Source organism: Echiichthys vipera (assembly GCF_963691815.1).
Source record: "Echiichthys vipera genome assembly, chromosome: 18".
NCBI classification, from domain to species: domain Eukaryota; kingdom Metazoa; phylum Chordata; class Actinopteri; order Perciformes; family Trachinidae; genus Echiichthys; species Echiichthys vipera.
Genome location: NC_139843.1, coordinates 19498295 through 19517569, shown reverse-complemented (window position 1 = coordinate 19517569; position 19275 = coordinate 19498295). Strand labels below are relative to the sequence as shown.

Sequence of the window (19275 nt, the reverse complement as noted above, 5' to 3'; positions counted from 1 at the left end):
GTTTTGTGTTTCTTTGTAGTCCTTTTTTGTCACTTTGTAGTCATTTTGTGTCTCTTTGTAGTGATTTTGGGTCTCTTTGTAGTAGTTTTGTGTCTCTTTGTAGCCATGTATCTCTTTGTAGTCGTTTTGTGTCACTTTGTTGTAGTTTTGTGTCTCTTTGTAGTTGTTTTGTGTCTCTTTTTAGTAGTTTTGTGTCTCTTTGTAGTAATTTTGTTTTGTGTCTCTTTGTTGTAGTTTTGTGTCTCTTTGTAGTAATTTTGTTTTGTGTCTCTTTGTAGTCGTGTTGTGTCTCTTTGTAGTAGTTTTGTGTCTTTTTGTAGTTGTGTGTCTCTTCGTAGTCTTCACTTTGGGCCCCTCCGTAATAAGCACCTTGTCTATTTTGTGTTACAAACTATTTGTGACTTTTGTCTGTCTTTATCGGGGGTTACACAGTGATAACAACCTATTCTCACACACAAAAGAACACATAATTCCTTTTGATGTGCACGTACTTGAAAGTGCCATAACTCATAAAACAATATAAACACAAAGGTGGCCAGATCATAGGACACAGAGGGTCAGTGTGGAGATATCTTTATTTATTTTTATTTATCTTAGTATGAAGACTTTGGAAGAAAAAACAACAATATTAAAGTTAACAGAGGCTCTCAGCAGGTCGAGCAATGTTGTCTCTGACGCACTCTGTAGTTTGTTAACCTGATCTCACACTGACATGTACAATACACTTACTGATTATCCCAGAGTGTTAAAGGCTCAGGGGTCGGTCACACTTACCAGAGGAGTTTTCTATGGACCGGAATGAAAAGCATTTATTTAGTTGCTGCTTGGTTCCTTTACTGAACACAAGTGACTCACAGATTGACGCACACATAGTCGCTTTTAGGTCAGCATTCAGGTTTTTGAAGCTCAGTTTGGAATCTTTGCAGGCCAAAATCTAGGATTTTTTTGAAGATTCTGGGGTCATGCTATATAGTCCCTCTCCCAAATGCACTGCAATGCTGAAATGATGTAGACATTAGCCAGAGGCTAAAATGAATGAAGCTAAGTGTGAGTGGCTCTGGCCGTCGCCATCTTGGCAATACCTGACTCTGCCTGCTCCTGGCTCATCCAAAATTGGCCAAAGAGGTAGAGCATGGAGGCAGCTGAACCAGTCACTCTATCTACCTCTGCAGTTAGTCCAGAATGCTGCTGCAAGTCTGATATTCAACCTCTCAATGTTCTCCCACACCACCCTTCTTCTCCATTCACTACACCACATCCAGCTCAGGATGCTGGCAGAGGGAAAAAAAGGGAACTGCCCCTTCCCTCCTCCAAGCCATGGACAAACCCTAAACTCCACCATAAGCATCCGTCGCATGTGACTGCATGATCAACTGTAATCTTGTTTTTTTATGTTATATTATTGTTTGCACAATTTAAAACACACATAATGATAAACTGTGCAGGAAGAGAGAAGAAACCCAGAGGGTTTATTTGAATCCTTCGCTATAAAACAATTCAAAAAGTTATTGAGATTTCAAAATACACAAAATGCAGAAAATAATAAAAGTGAAAAACTTTAAATAAAAAGATACATTTGAGATTTTGGGAAAGATTTATGTCATAAATAGTATGAATCTGGAGTTTCTGAAATAAAGGGTCAGATGAAATATGTGACTCTGATCGGGTTGCAATCCTAACAAATGATTAATAGACACAAACAAACCTAAAGCGAAGCTTTTTGAATCAAGAGTTCTCCAGCATTAAGTTCAACACAATCCTCCTCCTCTTTGCTTTGCAGAAATGCCATTCAGTTTCATGAAACTACTGAAAAGTAAGGATGATAAAAGCTTTGTCCCCACCTGTTGTTCATCACAGATGAATGACCACAGTTATAGACAGTTTCCTGTCTTTTTGCATTTGTGATTATAAATAAAAATAAGTTGCAGGCAGCCAACTAAACAAAGAGATGAAAACTGCTTACATTCTGACCCATGCACACAGACACATACAGTATAAGCTGCTCCACTATGAGGGTTTTTTTTCCGCTCAGGTAAGTCATGTCATTCATCTGGGTAAAATTGTACCATGAGTGCCCTCCTTTGGTCACTTCTGTAACTGCAGCATTTCGACCCTCAGCCACTCTTCTGCCTGGTGACATGAAGCTGCAGCACTTACTGAGGATGTGAATGAATAAATTAATAAATTAGAAGTTAATTCACTACTGCGACTTTGTATGCAATCTTATTGGATACACACCCTAATCTTGAGGTGCGGATATGTTTTCAGTGTATTGTTTTTGCGAGCATGGGAATAAAGTGAACATGACTGTTCTGTGTGAGACAACTCACATCAGCTGCAGCAGTTTTAAGTTTAGGATTTGGAGGAAAAAGTCCAAGGGTCACGTTGATGTTCAACAAACAGGGTTAAGTATCGGAAGAAGCGTTGATAATTTACATGGTACTGTTCCGTGGAAGTTATTATTTTGCCGTTAGTGCTTCACTTGACCTGTCCCGTTGCCCTAAAGTTATACAATGCTGTTGTTTTTGGGCGGTCTGCTGGTCACTGTTCGGCAGAGCTCCCGTCCTGTCTTGTTAAGAAATGACAGAGTGACGTACCAGTGGGAGATTGGTCCACTTTTCCCAGCGCTGAGTCGAAGCTCCGAGTTCCTACTCACTGAGCTGTGACGTAGGCGGGGGGCGTGGTCCTGCCGCCGCATATATACGCGGCTCCAGTACCGGAGTTCAGACAGAAACACACAGCAGAGCAAACAAGAGCCTCTCCACTGACCAAAGCCTGCTCAACCGCCTTTTACGCACGCTATCAAGAGCAGTCCGCGCACCCGGTTAATAATCATGATAAAGAAAATGTCGCCTCCGGACAGCGATTATGACATCCCAGCAAAGAACTGCTACAGGATGGTGATTTTGGGATCCACCAAAGTTGGGAAAACGGCCATCGTGTCCCGTTTTCTGAACGGGAGGTTCGACGAGCAGTACACGCCGACCATCGAGGACTTTCACAGGAAATTGTACAGCATCAAGGGAGACGTTTACCAGCTCGACATACTGGATACATCAGGGAACCACCCTTTCCCCGCCATGAGGAGACTGTCCATACTGACAGGTACTTATCCATATGTGTTACTTTATGCTTGAAGAAAAGTTTTATTAGAAGTAGAATTAGAAAGCAGTGATACACAGAAGTGCATTTCAGGGCGCACAGGGATCTCATGTTTGCTACATAAACATGAGATCACTGTGCGCCCTGACGCACGGATGCAGGGTCCATCACCACATGATTCGAAAGCACATGTTGCGTCTTTCAACACTTTGCTTCAATACTTTGTATCAAAAGCAAACCAAACTAACCGAAGCATCCTCTCTTTCCTCCTCCAGGTGACGTTTTCATCCTCGTCTTCAGCCTGGACAACCGAGACTCCTTCCAGGAGGTGCAGCGGCTCAAGCGGCAGATCTTCGAGACCAAGTCGTGCCTGAAAAACAAAATCAAAGAAAACATCGATGTGCCTCTGGTCATCTGCGGGAACAAGGGCGACAGAGAGTTTTACCGGGAGGTGAGACAGGAGGAGATCGAGGAGCTGGTGGCCGGGGACGAGAAGTGCGCGTACTTCGAGATCTCCGCCAAGCGCAACGAGAACGTGGATAAGATGTTCCAGACTCTGTTCGCCCTGGCCAAACTACCTCACGAAATGAGCCCCGACCTCCACCGGAAAGTGTCCGTGCAGTACTGCGACATGCTGCACAGAAAGTCTCTGAAAAACAAGAAGATGAAGGACATTGGGGAGGCGTATGGCATGGTCACTCCGTGCGCCCGGAGACCGAGCGTGCACAGCGACCTCATGTACATTAAGGAGAAGGCCATAGGAGGCGGCCAGGGCAAAGACAAAGAGAGGTGTGTAATCAGTTAATCAGACTGTGAGGCACAAACTCTACAAAGATCTTTGAAAGGAGAAGGAGCCCGGTGCGTCAGCTTGCGAGGCGACCCGTGTGGCCGGCTGCGCTCAAACTGACACTGGAGGTGCGGAGACGCCGGGCGCTGCAGCCGCGCGTTCTGGCGCAGCGCCGTCTCGAAGGACACTGCCCGGACACGCGAGTCCGCTTGAACCCACCAAAAAAAAAAAAGACTTGAGACATTTGAGAATGTTTGCTTGTTCTGTCAATCAAAGCTCCAATGTGTGACGTGGCTTCATACCTTGTGGGACTCGCGCATCAGTGCGTAAAATGTGTGTTGTTGACGTCATGCCTTTTACAGATGCCAGAGGGGAGAGAAAAGAGACTCTTGGCTCAGGAGGTGTCATGTTGAGAGAGGAAATATTGTTGTTTACATCTTATCATATATTTTAATAATGCTAAGTACACTTGAATGTTTTTTCGCAATCTGAACTATTTTTATTGTGAATGTACAGTATTTATTGTTCATGTCATTTTTTGCAAAGAAGTCAAACAAAATCTTAATATAATAAAAGAGAAAAATTAAAAATTATTCCTTCTATCTTTATTTCATTCTATACTGTATCTGTGTTCACACACAAACACAAATGCCATTCACTTCATTTGTATTCAGAAGTCCCACTCATGCAGAGAACACACACTGTGCTAAGTTTGAACAATAGACACCCTGCAGTGTGCACTTCTTCAGCATATGCATCAAAGGGCCAAATATTAGACATTTCTCAATATCAGGGCTGCCGAATCCTGCTCCTAAAAAAATAACCCAAAACATGCAGGACAGCAGCTCTACAGGAGCAGGATTGGGCACCCCTGCTCTATGTCCAATCCTGGTGCAAGTATCCCAAATGTGCAGCTATTTTGCAGAGTATAACATGATCAAAAAAGCTGCGGAATTCATAAACATCCTCAGATCAGACCATCTGTACCCAGATCCAAACAGAAAAAAAAACATTAATCAAATTAAGAGGCAGAGATAAACTGGCTTCTTTCTTCTGAGAAAGCAGTTGTGTTTATTTGAGCAGGATCTGATGTTGGGCAGATATGAACCCATAATATTGTTATCATCAGCGGTTAGTAATTCGATCTCCTTGCACCATTGTGACAGCACATTTAGTAAAAAACAAACAAACAAAAAGAACAAACCACAAAAAACACATGAATAAAGAGGACCTGAAAACTCCTCTGTGCCTCTGTGCAAAAAATCTACTATATGTTTGCAGTATTCATAAGCACACACATTTACAAATGTCAATAAAGAAAACGTGGTGAGCTGTTGCATGAATTGGCAGATTATGTCTCCTTAAAGGGATAGTTCAGATATTTTGAAGTGGGGTTGTATGAGGTACTTATCCATAGTCAGCATGGATGGATTCTGAGACAATGGAGCCCTGGGCACAGACATGTCAGAGGCCCCCCACTCTATCTACGTAGAAACAAGACACCCAAATTCAAAGAGTCCACTTTGAGTCTTTTTGTAGTCATTTTGGGTCTCTTTGTGGTCATTGTGCACTTATTTTTCATTCTATTTCCTTCTGAGGTTATTTTATGTCCATTTTATTTGTTTTGTATGTCTTTGTAAATGTTTTGCATCTTTTTGTATTGGTTTTGTATCTATTTTTAGTAATTTAGCATCTTTTTTTGGTAGTTTTCACCTATTTTTAGATATTCATGTTTCTATGTGGTCGTTTTTTGTCTATTTTCTGTCATTAAGCATCTCTTTGTGGTGGTTTTGCATCCCTACAGTCATTTGTTGAGTCTTTGTGGTCATTTTTGGACATTCTGTGTATACATATGGTCATTTAGCATCTCTTTGTGATCCTTTTGCGGGGTTTTTTCCCCTGGGTGTGTGACTGTTAGGCCTGTTCAGTAATCCGTCCATGATGGTCTGTGTATTATCTACCGTAGATGGCGGTCGTCACGCCCCCGATTTGGAGAACCAATATACTGCTGTGGACGTGGGCAGCAGCTCAATGTATTTCATCAATATCAGTTTAATTGTACACTATATTTAGAATATTTTCACAGCTCTAACTTGCTGACAAATAGCCCTGTTTCAGTTTACGTGGGGGGAACTGAGGCTGTTCTTTCCTCTCTTCAAAGCCACCAAAAACACTAATTCTCCCTCAAAGAACACAGGACTTGGTGGTCTACCGCTGCCTGGATCGCTTCGTTTGTTTCCGTTATTGTGTGACTTTGGTGTTTTAAAGGATTACGAACTAACAAAACTAACAAACAAGCTAACCGATCAGACTGCACATCACAGATAGAGAGAGAAAAATAACTGGACACTGCAAATTGCATGTTAGTCCAAGCCCTCTCAGTTTATGTCCGATTTCCAAGAGACGGTGCAGAGCAAACTGGGGGCCATAAATACCTCATACAAAAATACAAAAATCAGACCTATGCCCTTAAAGCTAAAATCACAATTTACTCCCCTCTACTCGTACATTTTAATCACCATAAAAACAAACACACAGTACGCTGGAGAATTGTTACACCCCGCAGCTCCAAACAAACCAACAATTTGTTCTCATCATGGTTTTAATTCTACATTATTTGCGCCTAAAACACAGTGTCCAGTTCTTTCTCTCTCTCTCTCTCTCTCTCTGTGACGTACTGCCTCCTCGCTATCAGCAATAATCTTGTATACTGTATCCTGTCACACACACACACACACACATACAGAACGTCCTCCTGCGTGTGTGAGAAAGAAAGTGTGTAAGGAGTCAGGGACACACAGCAGTGTTCTGTAACACTGCCCTCCGACTAATCAGTAACAACATGTGCTCTGCTCCTGGTTGCATTCATTATGAAAATACATCATTATGGTCTTTATTTTTTATTATGCAACGCCGTCTTTATTAGCTGAGGAGAGAAATTATTTTTTCTCTTTAAGAAACCTGCGTGCTGTTCTCTAATCTGAGGGACGCTCCGATAAAATACAAAAACATCTTGAATAAGGTTACGATGAACAAGGTTAACACACAGCTGATCATGGTGAACCAGTCAAAGCATACTTTTTTTTTCATCACCATCACCATCATCATCCCAAATGGCAAAGGCATCAACATTAGTACCAGCGTCACAGGGCATAGAGGAAGGCCAGTAAGTACAGGGTGTACCAAATAGTACAGCAGCAGAACAATGAGGGGAAGAGTGCAGGAACTCTTCTTCTGAACGCCTTAGAAAATATCGTTATCTGTAAATGTTTCAATCTGTGTCCGCAGAAGAAGGGATGTCTCTGCTACCTAATGCAGCCATGTTCTCCTCCCATGTTATTTTATACAGAAACCACCATAAAACCCTGAGACATGAGCAATTTTATTTATTTTCATCAACAAAAGTCCATTATGACCAAACATACTTTATTTCACCGAAAATGACTTGCTCAAATCAAAATTCAACATCACTGTAGTTTGAGTTAAAACTGCCACATGATTGTATATATATATTTTTTCAATACAAGTCAAGAGTAGCTTCCACAGACAGCTGTGGCCAAGTGGGACTGTGCTCACTTTAGTCAGTTGGAGCTGAAGACTACAAGTTTGAAAATGAATAAAAATCTAAGTGTGTGGAGTTAGAGAGCAGTGGACCAAACCTCTGTTTTTGGCTATAAGCTCAAGGCTACATTACTATGAGCGTTACACACACACTAACCTCTGACTGCACTGCCAGTGGACACGTTGCATCTTGGGTAATGTAGGCGGCAGCCAGGTTTTGACAGGGGAGAAAAATACATGAAATTAAAAAGACGATATCTTTTACTCTCTAATTTCAAATCTCTCAAAAATTGAAAACATATTGTTTCAACTACGACCCCCCTCACTCAGCGAGTGATGTTATGTTGCACAATATTAAATTCAAGTATCTTCCGGGACTTTTTTGGGGGGGGGCTTCTAATGTAGGGGGGACATATGATGCTCATTTTCAGGTTCATACTTCTACTTTGGATATCTACTAGAACATGTTTGCGTGCTTTAATGCTCAAAAACACTATTTTTTATCATACTGTCTGTCAGAATATACCTGTGTTCACACTATCAAAGTATTTATATAGCACGTTTGGATGATGATACTCATGTACTCTGCCCTACAAAGCCTAGGTGCAGTAACTAAATTACCAATAACATGATTTATGCACAATTTTGTGCCTGAAAGTAAGGAGGTTAGGATTGATTTGGATTAAATATAGTAACTAGTAAACCATAATCCATCATCACTGTACCAAATATTCATTTTTTAGTAGCAAATAGTCCAAATAGTCATTTTTTGGCTCAAATTTTTTCGTACTTACTGGCTTTGGCAGTACTGTAGCTCCTTCCTGGGTGGTCCTGTCCTGGCTCCACAAAGGTGGAACAAATTCCCCACTGACACCAGGTCAGCTGAAACCCCTAGACACATTCCACTGCAGACTGAAAACTCTTAACAGGTTTTGATATAAAACATAAAGTTATGCACAAAATGGTTACAGTCAACATACAGGGAATTCAACAGTGGTTTGAGCTCAAATGCTTCTGTTGCTCTGTATGTTGAAACCTAATTCAATTTGCATCTTTTACACACACACACACACACGCACACACACACACACACACACACACACACACACACACGCACACACACACACACACACACACACACACACACACACACACACACACACACACACACCCCTACTGTTTGGAAAAAAAGAACAAAATGTTCACCAACAAGCCCTGTACAGCTGGAGACAACAGGAGACACTTTGATTGTCACCGCTCAAACTTATGTGACCTGTCCTTCTTGACAATGTAATGTCATAACATGTTCCAAGCTGCCTGCAGTTGAATAAAATGCCAATGATCATCACATGATCATTGACATTGGAGAATAATGACACAGTTGAAGGTCCCCAAGATCCTGCTTATGTAACGTAATGTCCTAACGGACATTAAACACGTTACAGCAGCAAGGCAGGGAACATCAGGAAGTTAGCCGGTGAGCTGAGATGGCCATATATGCACGCAGTGGTGTTGTAACAGGGGACAGATAGAGGGGGAGATGACATACCTGGCAATCCGAGGAGAGTCATATCTGAGGGCCAATACACTTTGTTTAATTTGTCATTACTTAAGAGAGGCGTTCTCCCTTTTCGGAAACCAAACAAGTGGACTTGCTGCATTTCTAGGTCACCCAATTCGGATATTATCACTCCACTGAATGAGTGGTACTCCCTACTGGTGTTGCTATTCAGGTCAACTTACAGCACCGTTAAGAGCAGCGCTGATGGGTGATCCAGCTTACCAATAGATGACAAACGTCCTTCTGAGCCACCTAGGAGGTAAAGTAGGGCCATACCGCCTCATATAGACAGTAGTGATATCAACTGACAGAGCTCATTCAATCAGCTGACAATAGCCGAACAGGCTGTCTAAGTCAACATGTGCTGTTTTTCCTGAACATTCATTTTCGTTGATTTTGTTGATATCGTGGATTTGTCACGTTTTTCATTTAGTTTAATTATTTATTTGACAAGGATAGTGCACAGTCTTTATGTGTGCTGTACTGTAAGCATATTTACATATGCTGTCCCTGGGCAGGAAACAGAGAATTAGCACTATAAAAACACAATAACAAGACAGTACATATTCACTGCACATCAGCAGCAGCAATAACAACAACAACACGATTTAAAAACATTAAGACACATCAAGTGTTATGAAATGGTGTTACTTCATGCCCTATTGGTGTTTTATTCAAATCGACAATAATTGTTTCTCTGGCCACTTTAGGGGCAGCAGAGCAAGCTCTAAAAACAACACTAACATTAGAATTCAAATGTTTTTATTGCATAATAGGTTTGCATAAATGCAAGGAATTTGCCATAGTGTTTGATGCACATAATAAAAATATTCAAAAGGAAATAAACAATAAAGCAAAGTAACACAACAACATACGTAAATTTGGAATATAAATACCGTACTATACCATTAAATATTATAACAATAATAACCAAATGTATTAAATAGAATGGAATAGGAAAACTATACAGTTTTGTGCAAGATGTGCAAAAAAAGACAGACATGGACTAAAATTCTGCTCACTCCTTTTTTACGCACAAATAGCATAAGACAGGTAGCCTTGCGAGACCATTGCAAAACCATCCCGATCCCGCAAGCTCCTTTGTATGAGAAGGTTCCCCAAGTGACCGAATCAATCAGCGTTGGTTTTGAGGCGGGTGGAATTGTGACGCAACCAGAAGCGACTGTTCAGTGTAAACAACATGGCGGCTTCTGCGTATGAGCTGCTCGTTAACGCTTTTTTCTCTTGGATCCTTCTGTTGAATATGGACCGGGCACCTGAATTGGGCAATTTATCAGTAAAGTTGGGTTACAGAAAATATCCTTTAACCGGTGTTGTTTACTTTCTGAGCTTTGCCCCAATGCTGTTAGTATGTCATACGTTGATCTGATTGGTTGATTTGGACCATATGTTGGTGATAGACAGATGGTTTATCCAATCAGCAACCAGTATTTTCGCTCCTTCCCAAAAGATCTCCAAACGAGAGTTCCCAGATGGATAAGCTGAGCAAATGCCAATGCCAAGGTGCATGGAAATCAAAGCCTTCCTTTGTGACTTACTTTGTTTTTTTGTCCCAACAACAAATCATCCATAAAGCAGAATTCCATTTTTTAGTCTTTGCTACATGATGATAGTCTTTGCTACTTGTCAAATATCAGTGCAAAATGTCTTCACTGCACAATTAAAAAAAACAGCAGCTTTGTCACAACAATTCCTTTTTTAGTGTACATGTATCTCAGTAGTGGTAAATGCTGTTACTGCAGTGGACCTGTTAATAGAAAAAAAAGCTTTTAAAAAACACTTAATTTACTTTCTTTTCCAAGTAAATTAATTTATTAAATAAGAAAAACTTTCCTTCAACCTCTCTCAGATTTCTTGACATTGACATCACTATGCAGCTTTTTCCAATTCATTAGCAGCCTCCTCAAATTAAATCTCCTAACAACAGAAATGGAAAAATCTACAACCCTAATTTGTCACTGAGACATGATTAAATAAAAACGAATCCAGAATGTTCGGTAACCTTTGAGCCCTCAGTATTACTGTAGGAGCCATCTTACGTAACAAGTAGCTAAAGATGTACTCCATGGAATTTTCCCAACAAATGAGCATTGGAATAATCTTGTCCTTCTGATATTTGCGGATCAAGCAGTCTTACTGCCTGTGGAACCTTATTACACAACAGGGATCATTGTTGCCTTACACAAAATGATTTACTGATACAGGGAAGATGAGTAGCCCAGTCCCTGGCAGCCTCATTCTTAATCTGTAATGTATTTATGTTTCAGCAGAGCACCACAGCAGACCCAGACATGGCTCAGACATGCTGAGATCAAACTGATAGGACAGGCTTCATTCGCATTGTGACATAACTGTGCAGTTACCTAACCTCCTAACAAAAATATAAGGTGCAACAAGTTTGACAATTGATGAATCTTTTAAGTCATCTGTTTAAAGGACCCATTTGTATTTTGTATTACTTTTTTATTTAACCAGGAATATTCCCATTGAGATTAAAAATCTCTTTTCCAAGGGAGTCCTGGCCAAGACAGCAGCATAAACATACAAGTTTCACATTTAAAACCAAGACAACACACAACTAAACATGACACACAACTTAACATGATAAATCAACAAAATAAAACAGCATTAAAAATAAAGAAGCAGATCAGTGCTCAGAGACAGTACATGTGCAAACTGTATTGAAAAAGTCCTTAATCCTGCTTTTGAAATGCTCCGTGCTGATGAGGGATTCCAGTTTGAAATGATCCTGTAGTTTATTCCAAGATAGGGGCGCTAAATATTTTAAAAGCACTTTCTCCAAACACAGTGTTGGTTGGAGGAACATTGAACATAATAAGGCTGCTGGAGCGGGTGGTGCAGGTTCTGGTGTTTCTAGGAGCCAGTGGAGAAAACAGATGTGATGGAAGTTGATGTAAAATAGCCTCATAAAGAAACACCAATGCTCCATTCTACGGGTGTGTAATGAAGACAGTCCAACTTTCTCATACAGAGTACGATGATGTTTTCGGAAAACAGAATCAGAGATGAATCGTAAAGCAGCATGGTTCACAGAATCCAGCATTTTCAAAGATGATGTATTTGCGTGCATGTACAAAATATCCCCGTAGTCCATAACAGATAATATTCTGCTCATTTGGGTTTCTACTAGAACATGTTTACATGTTTTAATGTTAAAAAAACACATTATTTTCCTCATCCTGTCTGTCTGAATATACCTGTATTCAACTTCTGTCTGAAACGCTTCGTTTTAGCTCCTGTCTCTTTAAGACCGCCTCCTGAAAAAGCCCAGTCTGCTCTGATTGGTCAGTGTTTCCATAATGTCAACACCTGTGCTCTCTGCGTTTCTGCAGCATCATTGCAGCCGACTGTTACAGCACTGTAGCAGCACTTACTACCTATATACAGTATAGTATAGTTGTGACATTACAACTGTACAGAAGTCCTGACGGCTCGTTTAAAGTCACAGTTTCTGATTACAGGCTGTGTGCATTTCTCTGTGGATTGAGCGTTTTGATACTTTCACAGTCTTTATATCGCACCTCCACCTGCTTTATAATGGAAAAAAAACCTTTAAAAATCACCTTTTACATTATGGGACCTTTAAGATAAAATGCCAAAAAAACCTTAACTGATTAATCCAGAAAATAATTTGTAGATTAGTTGATAATCGGCAAAACTGCAAAAGCAACAGGTTTAAATTCTGACTTCCCAAAAGAAGATTTATGGTGCTACTGATTTTCAATATCCAGAGGTGAATCTTGACTAGGCAAGTCATTGAATATCCTGCTGGAGACTGAAGATTATTGTGTACAAAACCATGGTTAAAAGGTAATGCTTTCATTGTGTGAAGTTAGTCATATTTTAAAAGTTGCCCCCCTCCCCAAAACACAGCTATAAATTAACCAACAAATCATAAGCCTCGGATTATATATTTTTCACAATGCTTTTTGTCTTTTCATTGAATAAATGCATTAAATGCAAAAAACAACAACAATTTATTGAGTTTGCATCAAATGTCTCATGCTCAATATGTCCGATATGCTCTCCTGACCCAGACTAAACCCTGCCCCTCCAAAGCAGTGATCTCGCCAGTAGTTAGAAATAACTCACTGGTTAAACTGCAAACAGGAAGCGTGACCTGCAGGATTCAATGCCACACTGTTGTGTCGTGTATATGCACAAGAAGTGAATGCATGCGGTCATATTATGTATGTAGAATCAGGTACATCCTAACCAAGTTTAACCATACACTCTGATGCACGTGAGCCTGTAATGTGAGTGAGTGTTGATTGGTGTGTGACAAACATGGCTGCTGACTGATCAGTTGCATTCCGGCAGCAGCCACCCACATCCTCCTCCGGACACAGCCGCACATGACCAAGTTGGCTCTAGTTAGGATGTAACTGAGCCACAGGAAGTCATCTAAAGTTAAAAGGTAACATCCGCGTGTTAATATTTTCGTGAATTATACAATTTCTATAAATGTGGAGTAAATGTGAGGTATCAGGCCTATATATTTTATATTTTTTTGCAGTAATTTCTTTTTTATTCAGAAAATAAATCAAATAAGGAAGATATTGAAACACCACATTAACAAACGTCACTAACTTGATTGTCACATTTATACGGAAAAGGTAGGAAAATCCACTGTTACAAACCATTTATATTATCTGCCGTCTCAATATCACAGTTTAATTATCCTGTTATCTCGAGATAACAGGATAATTAATCATTTTGGAGTCACATGCGAACACTTTGCCAGGACCCCTTGGCGCCACTTTTCCACTTAACACACTGTGATGCTTTCACTACGGTCACTGCATTAACATGGAGAAACATGTGGTGTACATTGTGAATTTTTTAAAAAAGCACTTGGTTAGGGTTAGGAGAAGATAAAGATCATGGGAGGGGTTGAATAATTATGTGGGGGCACAAACCGTGGTCTCCTCGGGCAAAGTCCTGTGTTTGTTTGACCCCTCCACCATGCCGACCTCCTCCCTACACAGACTTTGTTGCTCTTACTTCCGCAGCACTCGCTCTGAGCATCTTATTATGCCACAGATGGGTTAGAAGCATATACATCATTTACATAGTGTATTTAGTTACAACTGCAAGGAATTTCAAGCTAGGTTAACTGTCAAACTTGCATCTCAGAGACAGTAAAGTGTTAAAAATTCTAAATTTAAATATAGGATCAACCTCTCACTCGCCTGGTAGAGTTTGCACCCTATGTGGGGGAGAAGGTATATTCTTCTCGTTTCCTATCCTGTTATTTGGGGATCCAGTAACTTTTTCACCTGGTGCGCTATAAGCTGGTTAAACACAATGACGACAGAGAAGCGTTGCAAGCAGCTTTGTGTTTACAATTTTCATTCAACATGGCGGCCACTGAAGCGCAGAAACCGCTCCCCGTTGATGCAGCTGTCGCTGCAGTTTTAAATGATTTCAGTAGCAAGCTTTCTTTGCCCTGGATCAAGTCTTCCAAAGAAAGGATGTATTAACTTTACTGCCAACTGGTTTTGGTAAAAGTTTAATCTACCATCTAGCCCTGCTGGTGGCCAAACAAATTGAGTATGTCATCCAGATCATTTGTCTGATTCGTTGAAGGACTGTCCAGTTGCATGCAGCCACTTGAACTTCACCCGCCTCTTGTGCTGAAGAAAATGACAGAAGCCTTCCCAGAACAACGTGCAATCGTAGATTGAACTTTGTCTTGCAATAGCCAGGCTAGCTGCCCAGGGTCTCTCTTTGATTTCCAATCATTCTTTGTCATAAAGGCAATCAAAGCTAAAAATGAATAAAAATCTAAATATATATATATACAGAATAGGCGTCAAAGTGGTAGTAGTGGACACAATGTGGAAAAGCAGAAGTAACTGTTAAAATAATCATGTTGTTTTTTCCTTTCTTTTCTGTCTCCCTCACTCACACACACACAAACATGTGAAAATGGCTCACAAATCTAATTTTAGTGCCACCGTGATGTCTGTCCATGCTATATGTCTGTGTCTCTGCATGACTACTGCGTGTTTGTTTGTCTCAGTGCAGCCTCGAGACAATGCCGGGCATCTAAATTTAACATTTTTTGCTGCTGATATGTAGATGGCACTTTGGCAGCTTTCATTAGAGAAGATTGAGAATCAAAATGCTACTCAGCATGGGTTCGGGGCGCTGTGTTTGGTGCATGGTCGTTTAACATCCTCACATAGTCTCATAAAGAGTCTTCTCACAGCACTTATCAGATCCAATGAAAATGGTGGGATTGTAGTGTCTAGACTCTAGACCTATACGCCCTGGTGCAGTACAAGTGAAATAGTAGTTGAATCAAGTCTAATGGCACACTCTCGCTGGGCCCAGATGATCCATGCCGTGCTTTAGTGTTATTCCCTACCCTTTGTATTTTATTTAGCATTAACGTAAACTGACGTTAGCTTTGGTGTGTTGCCAGATCTCTGGAGAGTCTGTTGCTGAGTCAGAATCAGGTCTCTAAAAGTTCATTTTCTCCGGCTTTGTCGGTTAGAAAAACGCGAACATTTTAGTGTCAGATTGTTCTGGTGATATGTGGCTTGTGAAAAATGGGTCCAATATTTACTTCAGTGACTATTGGGCTAAAGGAAGGGTCATAATCTGCGTTCATGTCAGCTTCTCCTGCTGGAATTAATACACTCAGGACCAGCTGCCAGTTTCCTTAAGAGACGGCAGTGGAAAAACACATGTGACACAGACACAGGAAATTATTAGGAGTTGTGACGTCTCGCTTCTAAAATGTCTCAGGATCAGATTATCCATGGCCAAATAACTTGCACTGCCTTGGGCTAAAATTTGTGTAGCCAGCTGATAACACATCATCCAATATACAGTGTCACAGTTGTAGAAATAAGGGTGTTGAGGAGACAAATATGTCTACTGTTATATTTATATGATAGAATGAAAGTATTTCTCAGGACCTATAGACTTCCGAAACCTGACTCTAACACTAAGTTAGCAATGTGCTCCTCCTTAGCTGATCGCAGTAGCTTTAGGTGCTACTGCTACTCAGCATATATCCATACACATACATTAAGTAAAGAGTTATTCACTTCAATTTGAAAGCAATAATTACTTAATTGTGAGCAGGAGACCTTCAGGCTCCGTATAGTGCTAATGACTCGGCCTGCGGACAGAACTGTCAGTGTGGTTGTATCGAGTAGAAACGTTTTTTCCTCCCAAAACTTGCTGCAGAAGGTCTCCACTCTACGTTGCTCCTTCAGGGTTTTCATGGCAGTTTGTTCTCGGATCAACAGCAGCGCAGCAGCGGGGATGACACAAATGGTGCTTGTGTGACGAGGGGCTTTTTATAAGAAACAGATGATCCGCGTGTCTTTTGCGTGTGAGGATAATCTGCTCCAACAAAGGCTTTAGATCGGTGCAGACAAGAGGCAGAAGTGAAGATTCAATTACAGATGACATAAGGCGCTTTCATCAAAGGTCCTTCTGATGTGTGTGTGTGTTTCTGTGTGTGTGTGTCTGTGTGGAGGAGGCTGATCCACTGACGCACAACATTTCTTAAACAGAAACAATATGACAGGCACGTCTTGCTGGCCATGTAAATGCGCCAGGTCTGCTGATGGATTTGATGTTCCGCGGGTGGGCGATGACTCATGGGGTTTGAAGGACTTAATTGGCTTGTTGTGGTGCATGTGCCGACTGTCCCACATGATGCTGTATCACTCTGCAGCTCTGTTAATGCGCATGATTTTTTTGTAGCTTTCTCACCATGTCCTCCATCTCATAGAGTGCTGCTTTGACAAAATGATGATGATGATGAAATGAAAACAGCTCATGTGAGTGCATGTTGATAAAAGTAATCCTTGCTTAACGGGATGAGTACCCATTCGCGGACTGGAACATTTCTGCGAATGACGCAGCTCTGGGTATTATTGTGAAAGTTAAAAACAAAAATTGGGGGAAAACATTTAAAAATTATTGTTTGGGTTCCTACTATCTGGATCAAGGATCTGCTGTCTCATTGACTGCTACTGCGTCACAGTTATATAACCTTAAAGATAGCTTTTATAAGCTGCGGAGCATGTGCTAGCTCTATTTGGTACTCAACAGCTACAATTATAGGTTTTTCAAAAGCTCATACAAGTCTAAAGCATAGTAAGACATTACTGTATTCAGTTTGCAGGATTCATGATGACAGGATTTCAAGGCGTAGTCATGGTGGGGAGGGGTTGCAGTTCGGTGGGCTGAGGATCTCGTCTCTGCTTTTCGCAGATGATGTGGTCCTGATGGCATCGTCGGTCAGTGACCTTCAGCACTCACTGGATCGGTTCGCAGCCGAGTGTGAAACGGCTGGGATGAGGATCAGCATCTCTAAATCTGAGGCCATGGCTCTTAGCAGGAAACCGGTGGATTGCTTACTCCAGGTAGGGAATGAGTCCTTACCCCAAGTGAAGGAGTTCAAGTACCTCGGGATCATGTTCACGAGTGAGGGGACGATGGAGCGTGAGTGTGGCCGGAGAATCGGAGCAGCGGGGGCGGTGTTGCAGTCGCTCTACCGCACCGTTGTAACGAAAAGAGAGCTGAGCCGGAAGGCAAAGCTCTCGATCTACCGGTCAATCTTCGTTCCTACCCTCACCTATGGTCATGAAAGTTGGGTCATGACCGAAAGAACGAGGTCGCGAGTACAAGCGGCCGAAATGGGTTTTCTCAGGAGGGTGGCTGGAGTCTCCCTTAGAGATAGGGTGAGAAGTTCAGCCATCCGTGAGGAACTCGGAGTAGAGCCGCTGCTCCTTAGCGTTGAAAGGAGCCAGTTGAGGTGGTTCGGGCATCTAATAAGGATGCCCCCTGTGCGCCTCCCTAGGGAGGTGTTCCAGGCACGTCCAGCTGGGAGGAGGCCTCGGGGAAGACCCAGGACTAGGTGGAGAGATTATATCTCCACACTGGCCTGGGAACGCCTCGGGATCCCCCAGTTAGAGCTGGTTAATGTGGCCCGGGAAAGGGAAGTTTGGGGTCCCCTGCTTAAGCTGCTGCCCCCGCGACCCGACCCCGGATAAGCGGATGAAGATGAGATGAGATGAGATGATGACAGTTTGAAGCTGTGGTTAGTTGTGCTAATAAATGGATACTAGGGGTGGGCATGAGTAGTCAATTCCAAGATCGAGAGATTGCATTAATTCCTCGAGGGCCAATCGAGGGCTCGCTATGCTCTCTATTTTTAGAATGCATCATATCTTCCTGTAGGCATGGAAATAAATGCTTATTTTCCACTTTTTTAAATTGAATTTTGCAGATGGTCATAGAAGAAAAAGTGTGACAATTGTACAGTGTGTCAATACATCTGCCTTAAAGTATAGAAACAGGAACAAAAACAAAAAAAAAACAACATAAATTCCACTATCACTCTCAACAACCCATATCAGACGTGGTCACAGTAACCAACTAAAAAATTGAACAACATATAACATAAGTAGATACATGAGGTACAATGAAATCAAATAGTGTGAGTAGAGAGAAAATTATGGCTAATAGCAAAAATAATCATAAATACAAAATTGTGGCTCCTAGAGGGCACATTAGTCACCTGTTTTGGCTCCTAGAGGGCACTTTAGCATGTGTTTTGGCTCCTAGAGGGCACTTTAGCACGTGTTTTGGCTCCTAGAGGACACTTTAGCACCTGTTTTGGCTCCTAGAGGGCACTTTAGCACCTGTTTTGGCTCCTAAGGGGCACTTAAGCATGTGTTTTAGCTTCTAGAGGGCACTTTAACACCCGTTTTGGCTCCTAGAGAGCACTTTAGCACTCGTTTTGGCTCCTAGAGGGCTCTTTGGCAAACGTTTTATCTTTCAAGAGGGCACTTAAACATGTGTTTAGGCTCCCAGGGGGCACGTTAGCATGCGTTTTACAATAATTGGGCCACGAGGAGGGGCGACCGCGGCGGCTGCGTCACTAAAACTGCTGCAACTCCTATATGCTTCACTGCTTTCCTTCCTACAGCAAGTTTCCCTATGATAATACCCATAAATAATAGAATGTTTGATTTCATCTCATTACAAATGTCATTTATATTTATTTTAGAAGGAGGAGACGGTTGGCATTCCGTCTACTGAAACGAAACACACAACTGAAAGTGTTAAGTACAGTTATCTACATCAAAACTGTAGTGAAATTGCTGTTGTGATGTCAATATGACAGTCAAAAGACCAATCATTGTTTCTTTTTGCTGCTCGTGCGTCACTGTAAAAATGAGCATGACCT

The 19275-nt window shown here is 41.5% G+C and overlaps 1 protein-coding gene across 1 annotated transcript; it reads left to right on the top strand.

Annotated features, from left to right (window-relative positions):
* The first annotated feature begins 2745 nt into the window (after positions 1 to 2745).
* rasd1 (RAS, dexamethasone-induced 1) lies at positions 2746 to 4190 on the top strand. The gene is made up of 2 exons (XM_083933071.1): positions 2746 to 3105; positions 3378 to 4190. The coding sequence occupies exons 1-2, from the start codon at positions 2835 to 2837 to the stop codon at positions 3905 to 3907; spliced, it is 801 nt and encodes a 266-aa protein (XP_083789197.1). The 5' UTR covers positions 2746 to 2834; the 3' UTR covers positions 3908 to 4190.
* The last annotated feature ends 15085 nt before the right edge of the window (positions 4191 to 19275 follow it).

Coding starts and splice junctions, on each gene's coding strand:
- rasd1 (XM_083933071.1), top strand. CDS start 2,835: ATGATAAAGAAAATGTCGCCTCCGGACAGCGATTATGACATCCCAGCA. Junction 3,106..3,377: donor GAGACTGTCCATACTGACAG/GTACTTATCCAT, acceptor TTCCTCCTCCAG/GTGACGTTTTCATCCTCGTC.